Here is a 25452-nt window from a genome sequence, read left to right as displayed (position 1 = left end):
TGGACGTTAACCAAGAGGGACTTAAAAAAAATCAGAACTTAAAAAAAAAAAAAAAAGAAAGAAAAAGAAAAAAGAGAGAAACAGAAAGACAGTCAGGTGCTACTGACAGCTCCACAGGTCTCTGCAGGGCCGGAAAACAAAGAAAAATGTTAACAGAAAAATGTCAGTTCCCCAGGAGTTGAGACATTGTTTTTGATTTTGGTATCTAATGACATTTGTGGATTTTGTCTTTTATTTCTGTTTTTCTTCCCTTTCTTCGGTTCAGTTTTGAGTTCAGTTGTCCAGCCCCGTCCCTACTCCCATCTGTGTGCCGTGTGCCCCCTCCATCCCCTCACCCACCCCCAAGCGCTGGGGAGCCTGGTCTGCTGGGCTGGCACTGGCCCGGCCTCCCGGTGCCCGCCCTCTCTCTTCTCTCTGCCGGGATCGTCCGTCCCATCGGGGGGCAATGCCAGCCCCCGTGCCCCTCCTGGAGCCCCCTCCCTGTCAGCCCCCCGCCCCCCCACCGCTCCGTCCCTCTTGTGTTTTGCATGCTGAGAACCTTGCATGAGCTGCACTGTTGAGGCCAGAAGGTGGACACTCAGGAGAGGCAGAGGCAGGGCAGGCGCGGGGAACCGTGTGTGCGATGCTCCGGGACTGGCAGACCTCGGCCTGGGCCCGGTGAAAGCCCCCTCTTCTTCTCTCCCCCCACCCCACCCGCCCGCTCTCTCGCTCTTCTCTTGGTCTGTGTTCTCTCTCTCCCCACTTTTTCTCGGCCTCCTCAAATCCGTTTTGTCTGTTTCCCTAACTTGTCCCTATCTCTCCTCTCTGTTTCCTCTGACTCTGCCTCTCTCCTCTGGGTTCTCCATCTTTTCTGTTTTCTCTGTCTCGCTTCCGTCTCTCTGTCCCCTGTCTCCGTCTCCCTCCCCTCCCGCCCCCCCCTGCCCTCTCTGCCTCTCTCCCCGTCAGAAGCCCAGCTCGCCCTCACCCAGGGCCTGCGACCAGGCGGTGGCCGGCGCAGCCACGCCGCCCGCGCGGGAGAAGGAGAGCCCAAGCCCGCGCTCGGCGCCGTCGTCGCAGGGCAGAGGAGGCCGCGCGGCGGGCGGGCCGGCCAGGCGGCGGCGGCGACGGCGGCGGCGGCGGCGACGCTCGCGGTCCCCGGCGTCCGTGCCCCGCCGCAGGGGCCGCCGGCGCGCCCGGCCCGCGCCGCCCCGGGGCTCGTCGCGCTCGCTCAGCAGGGCCGGGTCCAGCAGCGACTCGGGCGGGGGCGGCGCCCCCGGCCCCGGGCCTGAGCCGGGCTCCGAGCGAGGCCACAGCGGGCACGGGAAACGGTGAGCAGGCGTGTCCCCAGGTAGCCGGGGTTCCCATCCCTGCACTGAGCACTGCCCTTTCCCGGACGCTTGCATCACTGAGCTCCCCACCTTACTAACCACTCTTTCTCCCCACTAATCATTTCCTCCCACCTCCACCGAGCACCCTAACCCCCGCGATCCCTCTGAGCTCCCCCCCCCATCGCTCTCCCTCGACCCCAGGCGCCCTCTCTTGCACAAAGATACTCTCCCCGCACCTTTCTTTCTACTACTCCCCCCCCAAAAAAATCCATGTTCTCCCCGGCACCACGGATCACCCTCCTCCCTCACTTGGACCCCCCCTCAGTGATCACTCTCCACCGACACCACGGAACAACCTCTTCTTCGCTGATTCCTCTCCCCGCCCCCCTTCCTTCCTCTAGTAACTTACCCTCCAGGAGCCTCCCACCGCAACTCACACACAACCTTCTCCCGCTCACTAACCCATCCCCTCCTCGTTAAATTCCTCCCCCATAGAACCCCTCCCCCTACTGAGCCTCTTCCTCTCCACGGAGCCCACTTTCTCCCTAGCTGGGATCTCCCACTCTGCTCCTCCTAGGAGCCCACTTTCTCCCTAGCTGAGCCCCCACCCTATCACCGGGCCCCCTCTCTTTCCCCTTCACTTCACCCCTCCCCTCCACGGAGCCCACTTTCTCCTTAGCTGAGCCCCCTGTCGCCGTGCCCCTCCTTCAGGGCCAAGGAGCGGCCCCCGCGCGCCCGGCCGGCCAGTACCTCCCCGTCCCCGGGCGCGCATGGCCGGCCCGGAGGCCCGGAAGGGAAGAGCTCGTCGCGTAGCCCGGGCCCCGACCCGCGCTCTTGGAGCTCCAGTCGCTCGCCCTCCAAATCCCGCTCGCGCTCAGCGGAGAAGAGGGCCCGCAGCCCCAGCCGCTCGCCGTCGCCCAAGAAACCCGTGGGCCGGTAAGTGCGGCCCGGATCCCGACTGGCGGTGGGGGGAAGAGGTGCGGGGGGCCGGGGAGAAGGCGCGCCCGGGGCGCCCTCTTGCCGCAGCGGCGGCAGCGAGCGGGTCGCGGCGCTCACCTCCGGCCCGGTCCCACAGGGACAAGGACGTCGAGGGCCGCGCGCGGCACGCAGAGGCCGAGGCCGCTCGCGCGAGGCGCCGCTCCCGCAGCTACTCGCCCATCCGCAAGCGACGCCGGGACTCGCCCAGCTTCATGGAACCGCGGCGCATCACCAGGTATGGAGGGGCCGGGGGACCAGCCGCAGAGATCTCCGGGGTGAGGGCACCTGGGACTTCCTGGAGGGACCGACTAAACTTGGTGCTGGGAGGGGAGGAGGTGAAGGAGAGGAGGTGGGGGTTCACTGAAGGGAAGAGGGCTCACTGAGCAAAGCGGCTAGAACTAGTGGTGCTCCAGAGGGAGTGGGGCTTGGAGACAGAGTAGAGGTTCGCTGAGGAGAAGGCCTCAAAGAAGGGAATGGTCTCTGGTTGGGGCCTGAAGGCCCATGGACAGGAGTGGGCTCTGTACTTGGGTATGGGTGGTAAGCGGAATATGTGGAATTAAGCTCTGGAAGATTCCAGCCATCCCTCCTGGAGTCCCTCCCACCCTTCTTGCCTACCCACATTCATCTCCTGGCAATGATGTCTCCTTTTCTCCTTCATCTCAAGGTCCAGCCTGCTGAGTGGCCTGTGGCCAGCCTGGGGGCCAAGTGGACCCCCTCTCCACAGGCTGCAGGGAGATGCCCATGTGAGCTGATCTGGCTCTGTTCAGCTGTCTGTCTGCCTCTCCTTTTCTCACTAACCTCACTGCTCACCTCCCAGCCCCCTGGGGAATTTGGAGGAGGGGGCACCAGCAGCCTGGTCTCTGGGACAGCTGTAGGAGGAGTCAGTCCCTCCCACTTTCCCCACACAGTCCAGTGGTGCTGTGCTATGATCAGAGCTTCTCTGCCAGCACTGGAGGGTCTGGGCCTGGGTCTCCAGGTGAGCCATAGTCTGTATTTGCATAAATCACCTCGAAGCCCTAGACCTCTGACATGGGGTAGAGGGCCACAAGCAAAATTCTGATGCCAGCTCTGCCACAGCCTTGCTGGGCAATCTTGGGAGATCAGTGGGCCTCTCTGGGTCTCTAGTCTCATGTCTGAACAATAAGCAGGCCTCCTTGAGTATCTTTTCAGCTCTCACATTGTCTGATTCTCAAACTGGCCCTTCCTAATCCTTGATGTTCACATTGCCTCCTCCCCTCACTGCAGAGCTAGAGGATAGACGTCCAGGCTTGGGACACCCCCCAGATAGGTCACACACCCCACCCATATGCAGGTGGGTCCGAAGATGGCTGGACCACCACACCTTCCACCCGGCACCCACCTCAGCCCCTCACCCAGGCTGCCTCCTCCTCCTCCCACTAATGTACACCTGTTTTCTTCCTCAGAATTAACCCCACATGATGGGGCATTGTCACCCCCTTAACCACTCTCTTTTCTTTTTTCTGGGTCACAGCCTCCTGCCTTCAAACTAACTCCAGGGCTAGTGGGAGGTAGCTGAGTGAGGAGAGGGGGCCCGTGGGCATGGGCAGAAGTGGCCAGGGCTCTCTTCCTTGTTCCCTTCATGAGTCCTGAAAAACCAAAATTCTCAGTTCTGTGGGGAACAGAGGAGCAGGGTTGGGCCATCTCCATGGACACTTCCATGCACAGAAACCACTGCTTGGTTGGTGTGAGTTGTCTATATTTAAGTTTTATTCATTCAACAAACATCTATTGAGCACCTACTCAGATCAAGCTGAGATTCGGCCCCCTTTCCCTGCAGACAAGTAAGGAAAAACAAAATGATCAACATGAAACTGGCCAGTGACCATTGACTGTCCAGTCCTGTTGGGATGGGGGGGGGGAGGGTGGAGCACTCCAAGGCCAGGGCTCGGGAGTCTGAGGCAGGGAAGCCCTGGCCACTGCTGGGGAGGGGCTTGGGGCCTGAGTGAAGGCCCTGGGTGGCCTGTAATCAGCTTTTCCCTCCCGGCAGTGCCCGAAAGCGGCCCATCCCCTACTACCGGCCCAGCCCCTCATCCTCCTCCAGCTGCCTGAGCAGCAGTGACTACTCAAGCCGGAGCCCCAGCCGCAGCCCCAGCCCTGGCCACAGCCATGGAAGCTACAGCAGCCGCAGTCGTGGGACCCGCAGCCGCACGTGCAGCCCCTCCCGGACCCCCAGTCCCAGCTACCACAGCCGGAGCAGTTCAGAAAGTGGGGGCTTCTGAGCCCAGACAGACCCAGTTTAGTGCCCCCTGGCACAGTGACAAGCGAGGGGTCAGGCCCCAGGACTCATGGGGGTGCCTGCACCCCACTGTTACAAAGAGGTCCCAGGGCCAGGGAAGACCTTGAGGTTGGGTTCCCTGCAGACGAGGAGGAGCTGGGTTCTGCTGCTTCTAGAGGGTTCCCACCCCCACCTCCTGCCAGCCCACTGTGTCCAGGGAACAAAGAGCCTTTTCGAACACAGGGATCACCCTCCCCCCTTCCTGCTTGATGCCAGCTCACCAGGCTGGGGACCTCCGCTCAGTGGACCCAGAGCCATCTCAGAAGGTGCCAGTCCTGGGAGCCTCCGCTAACCACTCTGCAGGGTCCTTGGCTCTTCTCTATCACTGGGTGGACAAAGAGATGGAACAGCAAGCAGGAGCTAAGTTAGACTGAATGGCCTAACTCTTGGTGCACCTCCATCCAGGCTACGGAGCTACTGCCTTCTGAGCTGGCTGCAGGAGGGCCCTGGCTGAGGGCTGGAGGCTGGCCCCACAGCCTCCCTAAATCCATCCCCTGGCCCAGGAGTGCCAGACTAGGAGGGCCTCTAAGCCCCAGCCTCGGGTCTGGGAGCTCACTTTTGATCCCACCTCTTCTCTCCAGGCCAGGCTCTCCCTTCCAGCCCTCACCCCATGCCCTGAGCCAAGACCACACCAGCCAGGCCGTCTGTCTGTATGATAAGAGGTGGGACATAGACTACAACTGCATCTGACCCTGAGATTAAAAGGGGTTCAGCTCAGGAGGTAGAAGAGAGTAGGGGTGGATGAAGGGGGGGCCTGTGAGAAGAGAGAAGCAATTCAGCCTGATGATCCAGTAGGCCCTGCTTGGTGTCCCTGTGTGCCCCTTGTCTGGGACATGGGCCAGATGGCAGCACAGGGTCACAGGCACGATAACACGTGCTTCAGGCATGCCCAAGGGAGCACTTCCTCCTCAGGGTTTGGTGGCGAGAGGGCCAGCCAAGGCTCTCCAGAGAAGGGTGCTACAGCCCTTAGAAGAAAGGGTAGGATCTAGTCTGAGAGCATCAATAGGAAACAGTAGCCCCCAGCCCTCTTCTGCTGCTCCCAGCCCCCTCCTCCTGGGGCCCTCAGGGATCTCACGAAGTCTTCCTTGGCCCAATAGGGCAGATGCCCTGGACTCCGGTGGGGGGAGGGGTCTGGGGTCTGGTCCGGGTTCTCCCTCTCTCTATTTCCCCCTCCCTCTCTCCGCAGTGCGGGTAAAACTTGGACTCTAATAAAACACTCGGTGCCCGGATGGCAGGTGGTGAAACCAGGCCTCTGTGGATTTGGGTACCTGGGGAGTATGGGTAGGGCATGGGGTCCTGGGGTCCTTCCCTCCAAGAAATGGGAGGGGCTCAGGCTCTTCAGGACCCAGAGAGAAGAGCTGGCACCAAGGAATCAGTTCTACTCCCCACCTTCATGTCTGAGTCTGCAGAGCCTGCTGCTCAGTGGGAACGGAAACAGGGACCCAAGACCACCTCCACTCCCCCAACTCCCACACCCCATCTAGCTTCAGCAATCCATGAGAGTGGAGCAGAGGGAAGAGGCACTGGGCCAATACACAGGACCCTCCCTATAGGTGGAATGTTCCAGAACAGCTAGAACATAGCTTGGAGCATTACATGGCTACACATCCAGGCCCCAACTCTTTCCAGCTGTGTGACACACAGGGCTGAAAAGTACCGTGTTTCCCCGAAAATAAGACCTAGCTGGACAATCAGCTCTAATGCATCTTTTGGAGCAAGAATTAATATAAGACCAGGTCTTATATAAGACTGGGTATAATATAATATAATATAATATAATATAATATAATATAATATAATATAGTATAATATGATACAATAATACTGGGTCTTATATTAATGTTTGCTCCAAAAGACGCCTTAGAGCTGATAGTCTGGCGAGGTCTTATTTTCGGGGAGGCAGGGTACCAGAAAGGAAACACTGTCCTGAGAGTGCTAAGCATCAGGTACGGCCTAGAGTGCATATTCCGTAAGTGGCCACTTAAGGAAAAATACCCAGTGTCCGGCCCTAGCTGAGCACTAGTACGGGCCGGAAAGGGAGGGTTGTTTTTAGGTTTTTTGTTTTTTGAACAGTTTTTATTTCTTTTATATAGATCTAAACAAATGCACAAAATCTCCTTCTCCCCTTTCTCCTCTTCCTCCTTTTCTCTCAAACTGGTAGGTAGCTTTTAACCTTGTTTCGAATCAGCTGCTCTTTGGGAATCTGATGCAGGTTGGGATGTGCACGTGCCCAGATGTGCACGTGCCCACAATTTGGCGTACAATGTCAGATCTCACATTCACTCTGACGCCTTTAGGGCCCCACAGGTTAAGAATCCTGGCCCACTGCTGAGGGAGCAGCTGGCGCGTCCCTGGCTCCTGTGTGCGTGAGCCATGATGCTTATGTCCTTGCTCTGGTCTGGTCTCCAGAGCAGGGGGCCATGCGCCTGAAGCTATGGCTGTGTCAGCACATGGCCTCCTCTCCAGTCTCTTTTCCCTCTGACCAGAAAGGGCACCTGAAGGGCCTTTGGGCAGTGGTTGTTTCTGCCACCTGTGTCAAAGCAGCACCTGTGTCTCTTTAACCCTTTACACAAGTGCAGCAAAACCGGGCCTCAGGCAAGCAGTGGGGGCCACAGGGAGCGCACTTGGCCCTGCTCTGGAGATGCCACCTCCTGAGCAGGGGGGCATGAAACACACCCAAAGGTGGGCATGAAAATTCAGCCTGTCTCACACTGAGCCCCTACCTGCTCCTTTTCCACTCCCCCATTCCATTTCCTCACTGCTCAGCTTCATGCCTTCCTCCCTGCACCCCACAGCCAGGAGGCCCCCAGATGGTGCCACTTCTTCTCTTTCTGTCCCTCCTCTGTTCCTGGCCCAGCAATCCTGGGCCCTCTCATTAGGACCCCTCACATGACCCCTTCCTCCTTAGTCGGCCTGCTTCCCTCTTGCCCCCTCCAATCCATCCTGCTGCATCTAACATTCAAATCCGACCTTTGATTCACTCATTCCACACATACTTATTGAACACCTACTGTGTGGCCATGCACAGTCCCTGGCTCTGAGGATACAGTGTTGAGTTAATGAAACAGAACTGTCTGCTCTATGGACCCTGCATCCTGTGACCACGTCTACCTTGTAAGGCCTTCCAAATGGCTCCACCTGGAATGGCTATCCCTTCCTCCTGCCAGCCCTCCAACCTCCTCTCCCACCACTGCCCTTCACTCCTGTACATCCCAGTCTAGCTGACCCTCCTTCCTGGGCCCCCCATGCAGGCCCCCTCCACCTCCACAGGTTTGGGTGAGCTCATGGTTCGAGGCCCAGTTCAGCTGCTTCCTACTCTGAAAAGCCTTCTGGTCCCCAGCTGTAGTGGCTACTCCTGCTTCTGGGTTCCTCCAGCTCAGGGGGCTATACCTGCCTTCAGGGCCTTAAGCTCTTGTTGCAGTTGTTTGTTGGCAAGTCTCTCTCTCCCTAAATCTGTGAGCTTCTGGAGCCCAGGCAATGCCTTATTGGTCTCTGCCATCCCAAAATAGGCACCCACCCTTGAAATGTTTGGCGAATGAGTAAATGAGTGAATGAGGTAATGAGTGAATGAGGTAGCCAGGCAGTGAGCCGTTCCAGAAACCCTGGGGGGGAGGGCAAGAGCCAAAGACCAGGTGTGGTGGCAGCAGAAGACACTAGAGGGCGACAGAGAGGGGAAAACTGCCAGTTGGTATCTCGCCAAGAGGGGCCCAAAACAGGCCGACGGAGAAGAGAGCCCAGGTGGGGAGGGTCCATGTCAGCCTGGAAGTCTGAAGCTCTTGTCCTCAGCGCCCTCCCTGGCTATTTGGGGAAGCGGAATGCGTTCCCCGGGCGGGGAGGCTACCAGGGTACCAAGTCCCCGTCCCTCCCATGGACTGAGGGTTCAGCCTCCGCTCGTACCTTGGGAAAAAGGAAAAATACTGCCAGAAGGCAGGCAGGAAAACAGGAAACTCCAATTCTGCGTTGGTAACAAGGAGGGGGAGATGGTATCGGGATGGGGGAACCTTCCCAGGATGTGGGCCTTTGGGATGCAGTAAATCCTCTCCTGGTTTCTGTTTCCACAGATGGGGGCCACGGGGACCCCCCCCGCAATCTTTCCCCTCCCAACACACACAGCATCTGGGAGACTGGACAGGGCTTTCCCATGTTCTGTTTTCCTTAACTCAATTCCCTCAGCCCCAGACCCAGGGTAGCAAGTCACAAGTGCACACACCCAGTTTGGGTGTCCCAGCTGGCATCCCCCATCCCCAGCCTCTCTGAGATGCTCTTGGAAGCCCACTGGCCTCTCACCAGCCTTTCTCAGCTGAGGGTGTATTCAGCAAATCAATCGTAACACCAGGTACCTACCCTTCCTTCTCCAGGCCCCCCTTCCACCTGAGAAAGGCTCTCAGGACATGAGATATGAGGGTGCTTCAGCTACAGGGCCTCCCACCTCCGGGGGTGCCACACCTCCATGTCCTCCCTCAACCCTTCCCTCTACTCACCATATATACACCCCCTCCGGCAGCATTAGATGGCAGAGCGGGCAGTGTAGGGGACCTGGGGGGTGGTGGGGGAGTGGAGGAGAAACTGTTGATTCATTGTGCTGGAAGGAGTCTTAGGGAACATCCAGTCCAATGGTCTCATTGTACAGATGAAGAAAATGAGTCACGGGAGCCGGCTGCAGGCCAAGGTCAGAGTCAGAGACTTGCAGGTCCCCAGGCTCCCAAGCTGACGGATTGTTTCTGATGGACAGAGGAGTAGGAGGGGCTAGAGGATGGGTCTCCTCCCACCTGGCCCCTCCTTGGCACTCCACCCGGTGATGGAGGTGAGGTGATCCCAAGGCCAGCCAGAAGCCGGAGGCCTATGGGGTGGGCAAGCTGGAAATGGGTTTTTGGAAATAGATTCCTAGAGGAACAGTGTCTAGACGTTTCCGAAAGACCTAGTGCCCCCCACCCCCATGCGCTCTAATTACTGCTGCCCACATTTTCAGTTCCCAGCAGGCCCAGCAACCAGCACAATCCGTCAGCTGTCAGGCTTCTCCAGGGAGTTCCTGCAGCTGCCTGAAGACTCTCGAACTTTCTCTGGGACTAAGCCAGGAAAGGAGGGCCTGGCTCAGCCACAGTTGGCAAAGGCCAACCAAGGGTGTGACTAGTATGGCCAAGTGCCAGGCTGGGAGGCTGTTCTTGGGACTGCTGCAGAGTACCCCAGACTTTGGGGCTAGGGATGAGTGGAGGGACCCCTCTGATTAAGGAATTCCAGACCCTGCACTGCCCACTTCCCCTCACCACTCACCCTGCCACCCCCACTCCTGTGGCTTCCAGGAAATCCCTGGGGGTGCAGTCAGTTTCCTCTTCATCCTGGGAAAACTACCCCACGGCAGCTAGAGCAGAAGATTGATTGTCAAAGATCATTTGGGCAGGTGGGCAAGTGTGGGGCTGATATCCAGCCCTTGCTCCTCTTGCCAAGCCCTATGCCTGGTTTCAGGGTGCCACCTCCTAGAGAAAAGGCACCTGGTCTGAAAGGACCCCAGAGAGTCTGGCCCAACCCTCCCTGTCCCGACAGGCAACACCTCACCCTGCACCTAGAAGCCCACAGGCCTCCCTGGACTGCCTGGGAAGTCTCCCCCACCGGACAGAGGATCAGGAGGCCTGAATTCCAATCCTCCCCACCCCCTTACCAGTTTTGCCACCTTGGGCAGTTCTGACCCTCAATTTTCTCATCTCAATAATGGGACTCTAATAAGATACCTGGATACGCTAGAAAGTTCATACAACTGCATAATTCTCATTAATCTACGTTTCAATATCCAAAAGTAAAAGCCCTCTTCCATTAATAATGATTAATACTTAATGAGCACCAGGCACTTCATGTGCATAGCTGTGTTTGAGATTCACCACAACCCTGCAAGATGGGCATGTTATGGGCCACGTTTTGCAGTTGGGGACATGTGGGCTCAGAGAGGTCACCAGGCCAGTGAACAGCAGCACCCAGATTCAAGCCCATCCTTGTCTGACCCCAAAACCCAGTTTCTCCCACACCCCACCCCCTCTTACTATGACCCAGAGCCACCCATGTCCCCTTCGTTGTTACTGGCAGGGTGCCCTAGAGTCTCTCGAGAACTGGCCATTTGAAGATGGATGTGAATTCTCTGTTCTGTGTCCCCCACCTGCCGTGGGCAGAGGGATGGAGTTATTGCACAACTTCCCTGGCTGGGGTAGTAGGATGGATCCTACCTGCCTGGTTTTAGGCAAGATGAAGGGAGCTTGTGCCTACAAACACTGGCAGCCAGCCAGGCAGCCTCCACCCAGAGCGTGGCTGGGCCTGGCAGGGCCACACTTGAAAGCATCCATGACCACACCTGACAGCTCTTTGTAGGGTGGGGCACCTGTGTTCCAGTCTGAGCCAAAGTGGGCAGGCAGGGGCGGGTGAGGGCCCTCCCTGGCTCCTGAGCTCATCCCGACTTTATAGAGGTGAGGACGGGTGGGGCTGGGAATGCCAGGGACCAAAGACCTGGGGCTTTCTGAAGCTGAGACCCTTGGGGGGCAGCCAGGAGCTCCCAGCTGAGACCTACTGATCCAGCAAGGGAAATGGGGCAGAGGTGTCTGTCCCAGGGGTGTCTGCCTCCCACCCCTGGCCCAAGAGAACCCCAGGTGCTCAGAGGCTTTTCCAGAGGTGACATCAGATTCATGGCCCAGCCCCAACTCTTTCCTCATGGGGTGCAGGTGAGTAAGAAGGAAGGCATCCAGGAGCTCTCTTGAAGAGGAAATTGAGGCTCAGAGAGGGCATGAGACTTGTTGTTACCCCCAATTCATTGAGGTGAGCGCCCTGGAGTCTAGCTTCCAGCCCCTCAGATGTTCTGAGCAGGGCAGAGCCCCTGCAGAACTGACAGAGTATAGCCTCAGCCCCAGAAGAGGGGCAGCAACATGGTGGGTCTCAGAAAGAGAGAAGGCAGGAAACACCAAGATAGGAGCCCCTGAGGTTAAGAGCCCCGAGCACTAGAGAGGCAAGAGGCTTACTCTGCTGGTGTCTTACAGGAGACTGAACCTCAGTTTCTTCATCTAAAAAGGAAGGATAATAGGACATGTCAGCAGAAGGAAGGCTGCCAGGGTCATGCCTATGAAGGAAGGAAAGAGGGAATGTTAGCATTATGGCAGGAGCCTAGGGACACCACCCTCTCCAAGCAATGGGAGATGGGGACCTGGATCCCACAGGGGGTCAGATAGGAGGGGTCAAGGGGCAGGCCCCAGGCTCCAAGCAAGAGTGAAGCAAACTGTACCACCTGGAGCCCCCTCTCCCTTTGTGCTGTGGGAATAAGAAACAAAAGGGGCTTCGAGATCACCATCTGCAAAAAAGAAAACAGGCCTAGAGAAAGGACGGGCCTTGCCCCAAATCACACAGTAAGTCGGTGACAAACCCCAGAGTAGATTCAAGGTTGCTGCATTTCAGGCTTCCTGTCCTCAAGGAAAAATGGATATAATGCGGAGACTGACAGTAACCTTCCTCCTCAGCTCTTTGCAGCACTAGGACCCAGGTTCTCATCAGGGCCCCACTGCTGAGGGCAGGGGGGAAATGGCCAGACCCACACATACCATGTTTCCCGGAAAACAAGACCTAGCCGGACCATCAGCTCTCATGCGTCTTTTGGAGCAAAAATTAATATAAGACCCGGTCTTATTTTAACATAAGACCGGGTCTTATAGAAGAACAGGAATATAATATGATATGATATATGATATGATATGATATGATATAATATATAACATAATATAATGTAATATTAAAACAATACCAGGTCTTATATTAATTTTTGCTCCAAAAGACGCATTAGAGCTGATGGTCCGGCTAGGTCTTATTTTCGGGGAAACACGGTACCACCGCCTCTGCAATAGGGCTAGGTACACATCCTCCTCCTTCCTCCCTCTCTTCAATTCCAGGTAGGTAATAACAATAATTATCATGTACCCGGCCCTGGGCTAAAGTCTATGCTTGCATTAAGTCACATAATCCTCACACCAACCCAATGATGTAAGCATTATTGTCATTATCCATTTTCTCCATTTTCCAGATGGGGAAACTGAGGCACACAGAGTCTAACTTGCACAAGTTCTTCCAAGTAGTGGCAGAACCAGGAAGAGAACCCAGGCGGTCTGGCTCCAGAGCCTACACACCTAAAACCACACCAGACTGCTGCTTACAACATAATTTTACAGGGAGTGCCCTTCTAGTTGCTAGATGAGATGCTGCCCCATTCCTGAACTGCTTAATTAAAGCCATTTAAATCTTAAAAACAAAAAAGACATTATTTTACAGACACCCTGTGGTTCAAATGCTGGCTCTGCCACTTCCTAGTTGTGTGGCCTCTCTCAGCTTTGTCCTCCCCGACACAGGAATGGGACTCTCCTCAGCCCGCGGGCCAGCGCTTTAGCACCCAGACCTGTCGGGCAGTGGTCACTGTATCAATATCGGTGCTCCAGTCATTTGTTTGGTCATTTGAACGAGAAGGTTCCAGATGTGGGAAGTCTTCCTTGCCCCGCCCCTGCGCCGGTATGCAGGGGGAGGGGCTGCCCCCAACCCGTCATTGCCATTAATAGAGACCTGAAGCACCGCCTGCTAAAAATACCCGGCTGGAGCCCCATAAAAGCGCTTCTTGCTCCAGCGCCCGACACTTCTCCGATCCTCAGCCAGACGCGCAGATCCGATCCAGCATGGCAGAGCGTCGCGTGCCCTTCTCGCTCCTGCGGAGCTCAAGCTGGGACCCTTTCCGCGACTGGTTCCCGCCCCACAGCCGCCTTTTCGATCAGTCGTTCGGGATGCCGCGGTTGCCCGAAGAGTTGTCGCTCTGGTTGGGCCACAGCGGCTGGCCGGGCTACGTGCGCCCTGTGCTCCCGGCCGCCGCCGAGGGCTCCGCGGCAGTGGCCACGCCCGCCTACAGCCGCGCGCTCAGCCAGCAGCTCAGCAGCGGCGTCTCGGAGATCCGGCACACGGCCGACCGCTGGCGCGTGTCCCTGGACGTCAACCACTTCGCCCCCGAGGAGCTGACTGTCAAGACCAAGGACGGTGTGGTGGAAATCACCGGTGAGCCCCCGGCCCTTCGGGGACTGAGCGGGCGGGACGGGGCGGGGCGGGGCGGGGAGCCCGAGCAGCGAAAAATTAAGCTTCCTGGCCCTGCCCCAGGCCTGTGTCCCCTTCTCTAGAATTGGGTTAGCGGATAGCTCCCAAGGGACCTTTCGGTCCTAAAAACGCCCCATTAAGGGAAGAAATGCCCCCTTTCGGTTAAGACCCCCCAACCTACAGATGACCGTTTCCCTGCGCTCACCCGCTCCCGGGCCTGCGGTGGCTGTGAAGAGAATTTTGTCTTCCAGCGCTGTCCCCGCCCCTACACCGGGTCCGTGGAGGGGGCGTGTTCGCACGCCCGGCGCTGCACCCCCCCACCCCCAAAGTCCTAAACAGAACTCCAGAAGCTTCTGAGGACAGCCCCCGGCCCCCAAATCCCTCCACCAGTCTGGGTCTGCCTTGAGTCCAGGCCGCCAGGTGGGGCGTGTTGGGCTGCGGGCTGGCCCCTCCCTCACCTCTGACCGCCTTCCCTCCCCAGGCAAGCACGAAGAAAGACAGGATGAGCATGGCTACATTTCGCGGTGCTTCACTCGAAAGTACACGTGAGTCCTGCGCCCAGTGGTGGGGAGTGGGAGGGGGGCACAGTGACTTACCTGTGTGTGACTCTTGTCCTCCCTCTCTGCATGTCCAGGCTGCCCCCTGGTGTGGACCCCACTCTGGTCTCCTCCTCCCTGTCCCCTGAGGGCACGCTCACCGTGGAGGCCCCGATGCCCAAGCCAGCCACCCAGTCAGCAGAGATCACCATCCCCGTCACCTTCGAGGCTCGTGCCCAGATCGGGGGCCCAGAAGCTGGAAAGCCGGAGCAACCTGGAGCCAAATAAAGGCCTTAGCCCTGCTTCGAACCCCCCATTAGCCATCACTGACCATCCTTACCTGTCAGCCTGTATGCTCTTTTGATACCTTTATGTTGTTTTTCTCAAATAAAATTCAAAGCAACTGCCTGCCACTGCCTCAGACCCTCGTGTGTGTAGAGGCCTAGGGGTTGGTACCGTCGCCTGGCTGACACATTCCTTGCTGTGTGCAAAGCCTCATGCTGGGCCCTGTGGGTACAGTGGTGCCCATTACAGGGTACAGCCCTGCCCTCTAGCCCCTTGTCCATTAAGAGAGAAGTAATGATTGTAACCAGCAATTAAAACCCCAAGGGCAGGTGTGGGAGCTGGGGAAACCAGGAGAGGCACCTGGCCCAGGATTGGGTACTCAGGGACTCCTAGGCTGGGGTCAGGTGAAGGGGGACAGAGCAGGGCCAGGGGAGGGGAGCTGCCTGGGAGCTCAGAGTCCCTTACTGACTTCATCATTACTTTATTGTCCTCCCAGAGAGGGACAGGACCATGCAGACTGCATGGGAGGTATGGCAACTTCAGGTGACTCTGAGCGGGGTGGGCCTCGTCAAAGGACCCATCATCCCCTGATGCCCATGCATGCAGGATGGGGCCTGGGCTCTCAGGCTGAGGGTGCCCTGCAGACAGTGAGGGCAGAGTGGCCTGGGTTTCGGTGAAAGAGAGGCAAAGACCCTGACGACAATGAGGGTTGTCACTCCAAGAGGGCCTGCCTTAAGTGGCCCAGGCCAGAGCAGTCACACCTACCGTGCCCTTTTCCTTTGTCTGCCCTCACCCAACCCACCACCCTCTCACCCAGCCCAAGGAGGGTTCAGAGGGACCTGGGGAGGGAGAAAACAGATGGGGGCTTTAGAGCCCAGTCTCAGGTACCCAAGAACTTGAGAGACCCCACACTGTCTCTACAGACAAGGTCCTAGAGCCTGAGGCTGTGGCGAGACACTCCTACGGTCTTTTCTAAACCCACAGCCCTACTTCCCCAGGGTCCCCAAGAGGAGTAGCAACCCAGGGAAGAGCCTGGACAACACACACACATACACACACACACTATATGCCCCAACACTGCCCAGCTTCCTGACTTCCCCTCCCTATAGGGGTTCCCTGTTGGGACAGCACAATCTGGAGCAGGCATAAAGCCAAAGCAGGTCTCAACCCTCATAGTCCTCCACAGACCTGGAGGGAGGCCAACAGGGAAATAAACACATGGAACTGCCCAGCTGGCAGCACAAGTCTGGGCCTGAAGGCCAAGGCCCTGTCCAGACTGCACACCCTTCCACCCCTCATTTCCTGAGCTCCAGTCTCCTAAATTTGCTGCCTTCCTAGACACACGTCTCAGGTATAACCTGGACGCCTCCATGCTCCTGTGGCCATGACCCAGAGTTAGCCATCCAATTCTCACCCTTGCTCTGATCACCAGCACCCTGACGGTTGGCAGTGGGATGGCCCTGGCCTCCACAGGCGTGGCTGCATCCTCCCGCCTTGTCAGAGTTGTAGCAAGGCTGCCAGCTCCTCCGCCAGTGCCCTTGATGCGTGGGAAAGCTGCTGCCAAGCCTTTGACAAAGTGATCCTCACATCAGCCCTGGGAAGAGGTGCAGTTGGTTAGTCCTGCTTGACTAGGCACAGCGAGCCTCAAAGGAAATGAAGAAACTCGCGCTGGTCCACGTAGCGAGTCCTGGAGGGGGCGGGGGCCATCTTTGTGGCCACAGGCAGGGGAGGGCAGGTTAGCTCGGATAGGAAGGCTGGGGATGGGGAGGATGGGGTTCCACAGCTTAAAGTGCTGCAAATGAGGCTTGTGAGACCTCAGGAGGAGGAGGACAGGTAAGCAGCTGATCTTGGGGGCCGCTGCCACTCCAGGGAGCCAGGCTGCAAAATGGCCTGGAGAGAGCTGCCAGGGGCCTCAGACCCCGAGTCCAGGGCCATGTCCTGGGGCAGGGAGGGGTGAGCGCTATAGGAGAGGGTCCAAGGGCAGCAGCTTTGAGGTTCCCAAGGTTCAGGCCATCCATCATCTGGGACACAGCTGGGGAATGGGGTAGGTGGGAGGGGAGAAATTTACTCCTCGTAAAGGAAACAGGCCCGAGTCTCTATAGGAAACTAATGTAAGAGACAAGGAAACTGAGTAGATGCCCTAGGCTGCATACGGGACAGAAGCAGGAGGGGGTCTGAGGCTGAGCTGGCCCGATGCCCAGAGCTCAGCTCAGAAGATACGGGATCTGAGGCAGCACCATTGGGCAGAGTGGACAGCGCTGACTGGCTCAGGTCTGGGGTGTCTCATTGGAAGGGGCTGGTGAGCCCCCTGCACTACTGCTGTGATGCAGGAGCAGTTCCAAGCCTCTCCAGGCCTTTCCCTGATTTTCAGTGGGTCCTTCTCTATCTAAAGGCCTCTGATGTCCTTCAAGTCTGCAGATTCAGACATAGGCCTTGATTCGATGAATGCTACCAGTAGCATCTGAGCCTGTCTGCTCAGTGAAGTGTGTCCATGTTCCGTGCTTCAGGCTGATGACAAAGGCTCCCTCTGGGACCTCTAGTCCCTGTGGCTGCTGGTCATACCTGGCTGGTGCCCGTTTCCCCAGGGATCTGTAGAGTGCACAAGCCACCATTAGTTCTGACTCTCTCCTTTACTGTCTCCCTCCCAGTTGTGAAATCTGCCCTTCCTGTTGTCACATCCTCTGGGCCCAACACCCAGCCAGTTGTTTCAAGCCCCTGCTCTCAAGGGGGCAAGTGGAGGAAACAGCTCAGTGACAAGCAGCGTTATGCTTTAGAGAGGGGCTGGGACATCCTGTGGTGTCTCAGTGGAGTGGGAAAAAGGGATTTCCAAAAGTGACCCTTGTGTGACAGGCAAGGAGAAATAGCGTGGGCAAGGGCTGGAAGGCTGGTGTTTCAGGCTGGAGGAGAAGCGGCAAGTGAAGGAGAAGGCAAATGAGGGAGGTGGGTGGGGCCCTGTCCTGGAGGGCACTGAAGGCCACACTACTGTGTTTCCCCAAAAGTAAGACCTAGCCAGACCATCAGCTCTAATGCGTCTTTTGGAGCAAAAATTAATATAAGGCCCAGTATTTTATATTATATTATATTATATTATATTATATTATATTATATTATATTATATTATTACATTATATTACATTATATTACATTATATTACATTATATTACATTATATTACATTATATTACATTAAAGACCGGGTCTTATATTAAGTTTTGCTCTGAAAGACACATTAGAGCTGATGGTCCGGCTAGGTCTTATTTTCGGGAAAACACGGTAAGTGCAGGCTACTAGAGTCAGCAAAGGGTTTAAGCCTCTCTGCTTTAGCAACAAGTTTCCAGATCTTAAAGGAGAGTGGTTGGGAGGGGCCAGCCAAGAGATAGGGGGCAATGTGCTACTGAGCTGTGGTGGACATGGGTCCTGCCAGGGAAAGGGGAAAAGGGGCCAGGTGCCAGGATGTAGCAACAGCAGGCTCTGCAGCGTGGGGTAACAGATTGGCTGTGGAGGTGTAAGGAGTAGACGGGGGAAGGGGGGGATCTGCTGAGACCTTGGCTTCCTACCCGGGGCTTGCTGACCTCACAGTTTCTGTAAGGTCAAGGAGACCTCAGACCTTGGCTGCTGGGGGCGTGAACTGTTTCCAGACACTATCATTTTCCCTGCTACAGAATCAACCTCCGGTTTGCCAGGCACAGACTGCTCTGTGGAGAGGGTGGGGTGGGAGGCAAGAGCTGCCCAGTGGACCCCAGGGCTGGGTCCAAAAGATGTGGCCAGAGAGCCTTTGTGATTAGGAAGGGGCAGCCACGGGAAAAAAGGAGAGGAGGGTCAGCCAGGACTGGAGCCCCTGGCCAGGAACTGACCAGGGCGTTAACAGTTAGAGACCCCAGACCCCCTGGTCTTCTGGCAGCCACCAAGCCCTACCTTACCCTGGCAGAGCCCAAGGCAGGGCAGGGATCAGGCTGGCCAGGTCCTATCTGCTGGTCTTACCTTTGATTTCCTGCCCCTCTGCAACCCACCTCCTCATGCACACAGTGGGACCTGGGGGTTTGGAACAGCCCCGGAGCACAGGTCTTGGCCCCAAGCCCAGATTTGCACAGCAGCAATGAACTGCCAGGCCAGGACCAAAGCAGGGAAGGAGATGGAGGTAACTGCATGGGTGAGAACCCCCACAGGCAGGGGTTCTGGAGCCCCAAGGCAATGGTCTCTGGGTGAGAAGAGTGATTCTGGAGGAGTAATGAATCCCACCCAGCAGGCAGCAGGCCCCACCAGCGCAGGCCTCATGTTGTACTGGCCAACTCCAGAAGGGAAGCCTGGGCCCCACCTGCCACGGGGATGGGCAGTGCCAAGGCAGGCCTGGCTGGGTGTTTCCTTCTCTGCCCCTCCCTTCCTCCTCGGCCTCGATGAGACATAAAGTAAGTGACTGCCCCCTGGTCAGTCACTGGTGCTCTTCTTCCAGAGACATCCAGACACCTGGCACCACTCACCCCAGAACATTTGGGAATATCTGTCCAGGTTCTGGGTCCTGCCAGTTCCAGAGCAGAAATGGGAGCAGGAGACCCACTCTTGGAAAAAGCACTAACCTCTCCACCCCACCATCCCAGTAGCTACTATGCCTTTTGGTTCCTGTTTTTCTCTGCTCTGGGTCTCAGTCTCTAAGAGCCATTAAGTCTCCTAAGAAGTTCCTCCTGGAGAACCCAGCTCACTTCCCTGGCTGCCACCCGTCTCTGCTTTGCAGGATTTGGCAGCCAAGGCCTGGAGCCGGAGCCCCTGCCCTACCTGCTACATACATATTGACCACTGTTTGTTATTAAACTAATCATAACTGGGCACCTGCTAGCTGTCAATCACTCCTTAGCTTATTAAGGAGCGATTAGAGCAACTCTATGTCACCCCGAGGCAGCACAGGGCTGCAGCTATGCTTTTGGCCACTGGTGTCAAATTTCCTGGGTTCAAATCCCCATTGGGCCACTTACTAGCTATGGGACCTTGAGCAAGTTATTAAGTTTTAGTTTTTTCCTCTGCAAAATGAAGCTGATTATATGAATTAATACATGTGAAGCCTTTAGAACAGTGCCTGCAGCATACAGTAAGCACCAGTCAATGCTAGACCTTTTTATGAGGTAGACTGTATTATTCCCATTTTACAAATATGGAAACTGATGCTCTGAAAGGCTAAGGAACTTGAAAAGTTACGACACATAACTAGGACATGGTGGGATGGGAATTCAAATCCTGAGCTCTGAAGCTTTCTGCCACTGACAGCCCTTCATTTAGAAAATGACAGACATTGCTGAGTGACAGAAATCTCACTTTTCTCAATAGTCAGTAACCACTCAATAGTCAGTAATCCATTCCTAAATCTAGGTTTGATTGTGCCTTGGGCACCCCATCCCCCACCCCAGGCATCAGATCACACAGCTCTATGTTGGGAGATGAGAGGATATATTTGACATCTGATTCTGGCGGAAGCCCTGGGTGGCTACCATTCAGTTATGAGCATCTATCCAGGAGTGTGGGGGAGGGGAGGGCATCCAGTGGGGAAACAGCACATGCACAGAGGAGAGTGGGGCTGTGACACGGGACAGGCAGCAGGTGAGGCAGGTTGGGGCCTGGCTGTACCACAGAGGACCTTGAATGCCAAAGAGAGGAAGGGGCTGCCTCAGGGTCCTCAGGACAGCTGGTCTACTCCCTATCTCAGAGCTCTGCCACGGCGCGAGCGTGTGAGGTGACAGAACTGACAGAGCCAAGTCGCCAATCCCCTTGGAGCCCTTCCAACTGCTGTGTGGGTCAGCGAGCTCCACAGAGCCCTGGCTTCCTTCCTCTGCAATAGGCAGACCTCCCGGGGCTGGCTCCAGAATGAGCGATATGTAGGTAAGAAAGCACAGCAAACCCACACCGGACACTAGAAGTCGGGTCGTTCGTTGTTCTGATGAGAAAACTGCGGGGCAGGCAAGGAGTCAAAGGCCCAGTAGGAGCCTGAGGCTCCGCCCTCCCAAACCAGTTCCTTCCACCAACACGGCGAAAGACAAAGCCAGAGACGTCGCTAATGCCCTATAAGGCATTACAATGCTCTGTAGAGCCCAGACCAGGTTACTCCGGGTGACAAAGGCGCACGCGGAGAGTGGTGGGCAGAAGGAGGAGACGGAGGAGAGGAAGGTGGAAAAGGGAGGATGAAGCCCAGCCGCGGGAGCGCACGGAGCCTGCTAGCGGCGCTGGCGGATCCTGGCACAGGGACCCAAGCCCTAGCAACAGGCCGACCATTGGAGGAGTGGTCAGACTGGCCTGTGATTGGCTCTCGCCAAAGTCCGCGATTGCAGGCGGGCCGCGTCCGGGCTCATGTACCGGTGGGTGTCTGGCCTTTCCTGGAAACTTTACGACCCTGGGTCGTCAAAGGCCCGCGTTCTTCAGAGTGGGGGCTCGCCGAGTCCCGCAACGGGGCTATCACGCGCGACAGGGCCGCAGCAGCTCACCCCCGCGAACTCGCCTAGGGCCCAGGTGTTTGGGTGTGGAGTGGCCAGAGAGAAGCCCGAGGACAGAGCGCCTAGTTGGGTTGGCGCTCGGGGCGGGATGGGCTCTGGGGCGCTTGCTGCTGTCACGGGACCTGGGCCAAACCTGGGTATTGTGAGGGCTTGCAGGAAGCAGAACCTAGCTGAAACCGCCGGGCTTGGGTCGGGCGGGGATCCATCCGTGCGGGCCTCCATCCGTGCGGGCCTCCATCCGTGCGGGCCTCCATCCGTGCGGGCCTCCATCCGTGCGGGCCTCCATCCGTGCGGGCCTCCATCCGTGCGGGCCTCCATCCGTGCGGGCCAGCTGCAGAGTCGGACGGCGCCCAGCGGGGGGCAGCAGAGGACGACACCAACCTAGGTGGGGGCGGGGCCGGGGCCCAGACTTGCTCTATGATTGATGCTGAATCCCCCCTTCAACTCCAAGGCCCTGCAAACCGTTTGGTAACCCAAGTAATGGGTCGGGGGCGGCCTGATCAGTCGTCGCTGATACATTTTTGGGTGCAGAAGCCTTGAGGGATAGGCCAAATCTGTTATGTTTTGCTACCCAGGTTCACTTTGGCTTGTCACCGCTAGGCTAAGGAAATCTAAATCCTAATATGCCACTGGGAGCAATTGTTACACCTTTTGCTTACACCCTGCTACCCAGCAGTGCGATGTAGTATCTGTTTCCTCTTAGAGATCTGGATAGCATTTAGGGAGATCGTATGGAAATGCGTGCAGTCAGCCACAAGCTGCTCCTACTTTATCCTGGTTACCCATCCTTGACTTCCTAAATTGACCTTGTCTGTATTTTGAATGTAATCTAATTTAGGGCAAGAGAGTGGTTTTCACTCAGTCTTCCCATTCTCCAGCCTAGAACTAATCACCGAGGGACCACATCATTCCCCAAAAGGAATGCTTTTAAAACCGAGCAGGCAAAAACACCTGTAAACCATGACATATCTCCATATTTTGGGAAGCAAGACTTTGGGAAGGCAATATGCTTTGAAAACAAACCTAATGGAATCCAAGATGAATCTTCCACCAGACTTTAAAGAATTGACCAACCAGCAAAATCCCACCTCTAAACTCGAGCTTCAAGCTAAGAGTGAAAAGAGGTTGAAGGTTTCAATGTCTCTTCTTGGCACCTGTCAAAGAGCAAGTAAGTAGTGGGGTGATTTGTCCACCATGGTGGGAAGAACTAGTTAACACCAATACTCTGTTGAAACAAGCCTAGATTCATTCTCCTGATATAAACATGAAGGCAGCCTCTCAGACACACCTGCCTGTTCCTGAGAACTCCCAGGAACATGGTGGGCTACATGCACTGTTTCACCACCTCCCCCAGACACAGGCAGAACAGCTGCAGGCCACCAGGACTCACCAGGCCAAATGAGCATGTGTGAGGTGGTTTGCTGAGTCTAAGCAAGTGATGATTGGGCACCTCGTAATACTTTTTCCATCCAGGAGGAGCAGGAGGGTTTTGAAGAGGCAAAATACCCTAGCCTAGGAGACTCAAAACAAGATGGTCCCCACGGAGGCAGGCCCTCCCTCTAACCTGTTGTTCAGGACTACAGCTTAGTCCGCATAGGCTCAGGTAGCAGGCCCTGGTGCTGGCTGCTGCTTAGGACCACCTGATTGTGGGGGAGAGCCCCGGCCAGCCCATTCAATTCAAATTCAGTTCCATGTGAACCACTGAAGGCTGGATGGAGGAATCATTTAAAACGGTTACACAAGACAAAAATGTATCCCAACAGGGATGGGAACAAGTTAAATGACACAGGAGTAAACAACTGGACAAACCCAGAATATGGGCCATTCTGTAAGACCATCCAAATAGCCTGCTCTTTTTTTTTTTTTTTTTTTTTTTTTTTTTTTTTTTTAAGATTTTATTGGGGAAGGGGAACAGGACTTTATTGGGGAAGTGTGTTCTTCCAGGGCTTTTTTCCAGGTCAAGTTGTTGTCCTTACAATTTTAGTTGTGGAGGGTACAGCTCAGCTCCAGGTCCAGTTGCCGTTGCTAGTTGCAGGGGGTTGAACTGGCAACCTTGTGGTTGACAGCCCACACTCCAACCAACTGAGCCATCCAGCTCAGCTCAAGGTGCCGTGTTCAATCTTAGTTGCAGGGGGCAGAGCCCACCATCCTTTGCGGGACTTGAGGAGTTGAACCGGCACAGGCAGCCTTGTGGTTGAGAGCCCACTGGCCCATGCGGGAACCGAACCCGCAGCCTTCAGAGTTAGGAGCGCGGAGCTCCAACAGCCTGAGCCACCGTGCTGGCCCCCGCCTGCTCTCTTGAAAGTTTCATAAAAGACGTGGGAGAAACAGAGGCTAAAGGAACCTGATAATGAAATCCAATTAATGAATTTTAATTAGATTCTAGTTGGTGTGTGTGTGTGGGGGGGGGTTACAAAGAGCTATTAAAGGCATTCTGGGGACAATTCGGAGAAATTTGAATGTGGGCTGATACTAGGGAATTATTGATTTCCTTTGGTGTGACAACCATGTGGTGGTTATGTAAGAGAATGTCTTTATTCTTAGGAGAAATATGAACACGGAGTAAAATGTCATTACTTCCAAGGTTCCACAAGATAGAAATATAAAGCAAATATGATAAAATGTTAACTGTCATATCAAGTAGTAGGTATTTGGTTGTCACTGTGCCTTTCTTTTCACCTTTTGTCTGAAAATTGTCAAAATAAAGGGTTGGGGGTAAAGTGCCCCAATACCACTTAGCTAGCTACCCTTTAAATGGGGTTAAATCTAGTTCAAGAGGTACTTACTGCGACCACCAAGTTTTAATTATCCATATTTAAAAATCACAAGGCAAAATCTTTTATGATCCAAGAGTCTCCTGATAGTAAATATTTTAAGCCTTGTGGGCAACATGCTATCTCTTTGCATTTTCTTTACAACCCATTAAAAATGTAGCTCCAAGGCAATACAGAAACCTGTTTTAGACTACACCCTTTTATATTAATGTGCATGTACTACCTATTCAAATAAAACCAAAAAAATCATAATGTTCCCCAAAATAATTCCTGTTGACTTTCCCATAGTATGGATAATTAAGTGCCATTTCAGAATATTACTTAAGTTGGGAAATTCTAGTCCATTTTGTCTTGCCAGGTACGGATTAAGTATGAAGACACCACCATTCCTATGACCCGGTATGGAGGATTCATCAGGGTAACCCAGCCACTCTTGCCCCAACTCCTCACTGACCACAGGTTATCTATGGTTAGAGGTAAGGTTTGTGGAATTCAGATTCAACCACATTTATCCTCTCCAGACCAGAAACTGGAAAATTCAAACCAGCAGGCTATAATTAGCAAGCTGGTATCCCACATTTTACTATTTTCATTAGGCTGGTGACCACTTATTGTCAACTCCTGGAAATGGAGAACAGTGTTACCCAGCTAGTTTTCAGAAGATTGTTTCTCCAAGCTTGCTTTGAGAACTGGGCACCAAGAAGTTAGCTGCCATTCTTAGCCACTCGGATCAGCCAGTGAGTCAACATGCAGTTTCAGCTGACCAGCACAGAGGCCAGTGTATGTGGTAATGATACATAAATAGAGCAGAGGAAAACCACTCACACTGAACAGCAAGCAACTTACCTGCTACACTAAAAGGTCCCGCCACTAAATCTCATTTACAACCCCTCCACTCCATCCGACAATTTCTGGGAATGGAGAATTGTGCTCTGTGGACGCCCCAGCAGGGTGGCTTATTTACTCCTTTACAATTACTCCCCTGCCCCTCCCTCATCACCTTTATTTAATTGCTTCACACTAAGTAAGTTTTTAAAGTTCTAGAGTGCCTGAGGAAGGGGACCTCTCCTTGGTGCCTAACCCGGGGCATGATGCAATTCCTGAATTACACCTTTCTTAACCTCAACTCTGTAGGGCCATCCTTTTCCACTACTTATTGGTGTGATGCCAGATTTTTTTTCAAATACTTCAACTTAACATATCACAACAGACTGAATGTAGAAGCAGCTATGAGAGTCCAGCTGAGCTCTATGTAGTAAAAGGTCAGCAAAACTATAAACAGTGCTACTGTTTTTTGTTTCGCAAAAACAATTACTTTTCATGAAATTGTTATTTACCTTAACATATGAGTTTTCATTACTTTTAAGTAAATGAGTCTTTTCTAGTTTTGATATACCCCACATAAACAATAAGAGTTGTGTAAAGGGATCCTGAGATGAAAAAGTCTGAAAACTGCTGCATTAAGGAACTTTAAAACTGGATAGAAATGCAGTAACAGACAGCATTTTATCTCAAGAAATTTGAGTGTCTGTGTAAATCTTCTGGGCAAAATCCAGTCTTCTGTCAAATTCCAGGTACTCGGAATGGGAAGTTACACCAAAGGAACAGGGTATAAGGGTAGCAGGTTCTGACGAGCTTTGGCCTGTTATTTTCAATATGCTTGACTGTTCGGATCTCGCCTGTATCTGTACCCTCCTGCTAGCAAGGCATCTGT

General features: G+C 54.8%; 2 protein-coding genes across 4 annotated transcripts in view; both read left to right on the top strand.

The window, feature by feature from the left end:
* Positions 1–5825, top strand: part of SRRM3 (serine/arginine repetitive matrix 3) — a 54597-nt gene extending 48772 nt beyond the window's left edge. For 2 of the 3 annotated variants that reach the window (XM_088796781.1, XM_088796780.1), the window contains 4 exons: positions 946–1307; positions 2019–2243; positions 2383–2520; positions 4294–5825. In XM_088796781.1, coding sequence (XP_088652907.1) covers positions 946–1307; positions 2019–2243; positions 2383–2520; positions 4294–4525 — 957 coding nt within the window. In that variant the 3' untranslated portion in view covers positions 4526–5825. Of the gene's footprint in view, positions 1–945; positions 1308–2018; positions 2244–2382; positions 2521–2949; positions 3029–4293 lie in introns of all 3 variants that reach the window. The other variant, XM_088796782.1, reaches the window with a different exon arrangement.
* Positions 5826–13168: 7343 nt separating this feature from the next.
* Positions 13169–14615, top strand: HSPB1 (heat shock protein family B (small) member 1). The gene is made up of 3 exons (XM_019752763.3): positions 13169–13635; positions 14153–14216; positions 14306–14615. Exons 1-3 carry the CDS (start codon positions 13266–13268, stop codon positions 14493–14495), a joined length of 624 nt encoding a protein of 207 aa, XP_019608322.1. The 5' UTR covers positions 13169–13265; the 3' UTR covers positions 14496–14615.
* Positions 14616–25452: the final 10837 nt, after the last annotated feature.

Source organism: Rhinolophus sinicus, chromosome 3 (genome assembly GCF_057876585.1).
Source record: "Rhinolophus sinicus isolate RSI-liver-muscle chromosome 3, RSI-T2T, whole genome shotgun sequence".
In the NCBI taxonomy this organism is placed as follows: domain Eukaryota; kingdom Metazoa; phylum Chordata; class Mammalia; order Chiroptera; family Rhinolophidae; genus Rhinolophus; species Rhinolophus sinicus.
The sequence above is the reverse complement of the archived record's forward strand: the minus strand, read 5'-3'. Positions and strand labels throughout refer to the sequence as shown.

What these genes read in the sequence shown, in the direction of transcription:
- HSPB1 (XM_019752763.3), top strand. Translation starts at nt 13,266, where the DNA reads ATGGCAGAGCGTCGCGTGCCCTTCTCGCTCCTGCGGAGCTCAAGCTGG. An exon ending in CGGTGTGGTGGAAATCACCG is followed by an intron (nt 13,636 to 14,152) that starts GTGAGCCCCCGG and finishes TTCCCTCCCCAG; the next exon opens with GCAAGCACGAAGAAAGACAG. An exon ending in TGCTTCACTCGAAAGTACAC is followed by an intron (nt 14,217 to 14,305) that starts GTGAGTCCTGCG and finishes CTGCATGTCCAG; the next exon opens with GCTGCCCCCTGGTGTGGACC.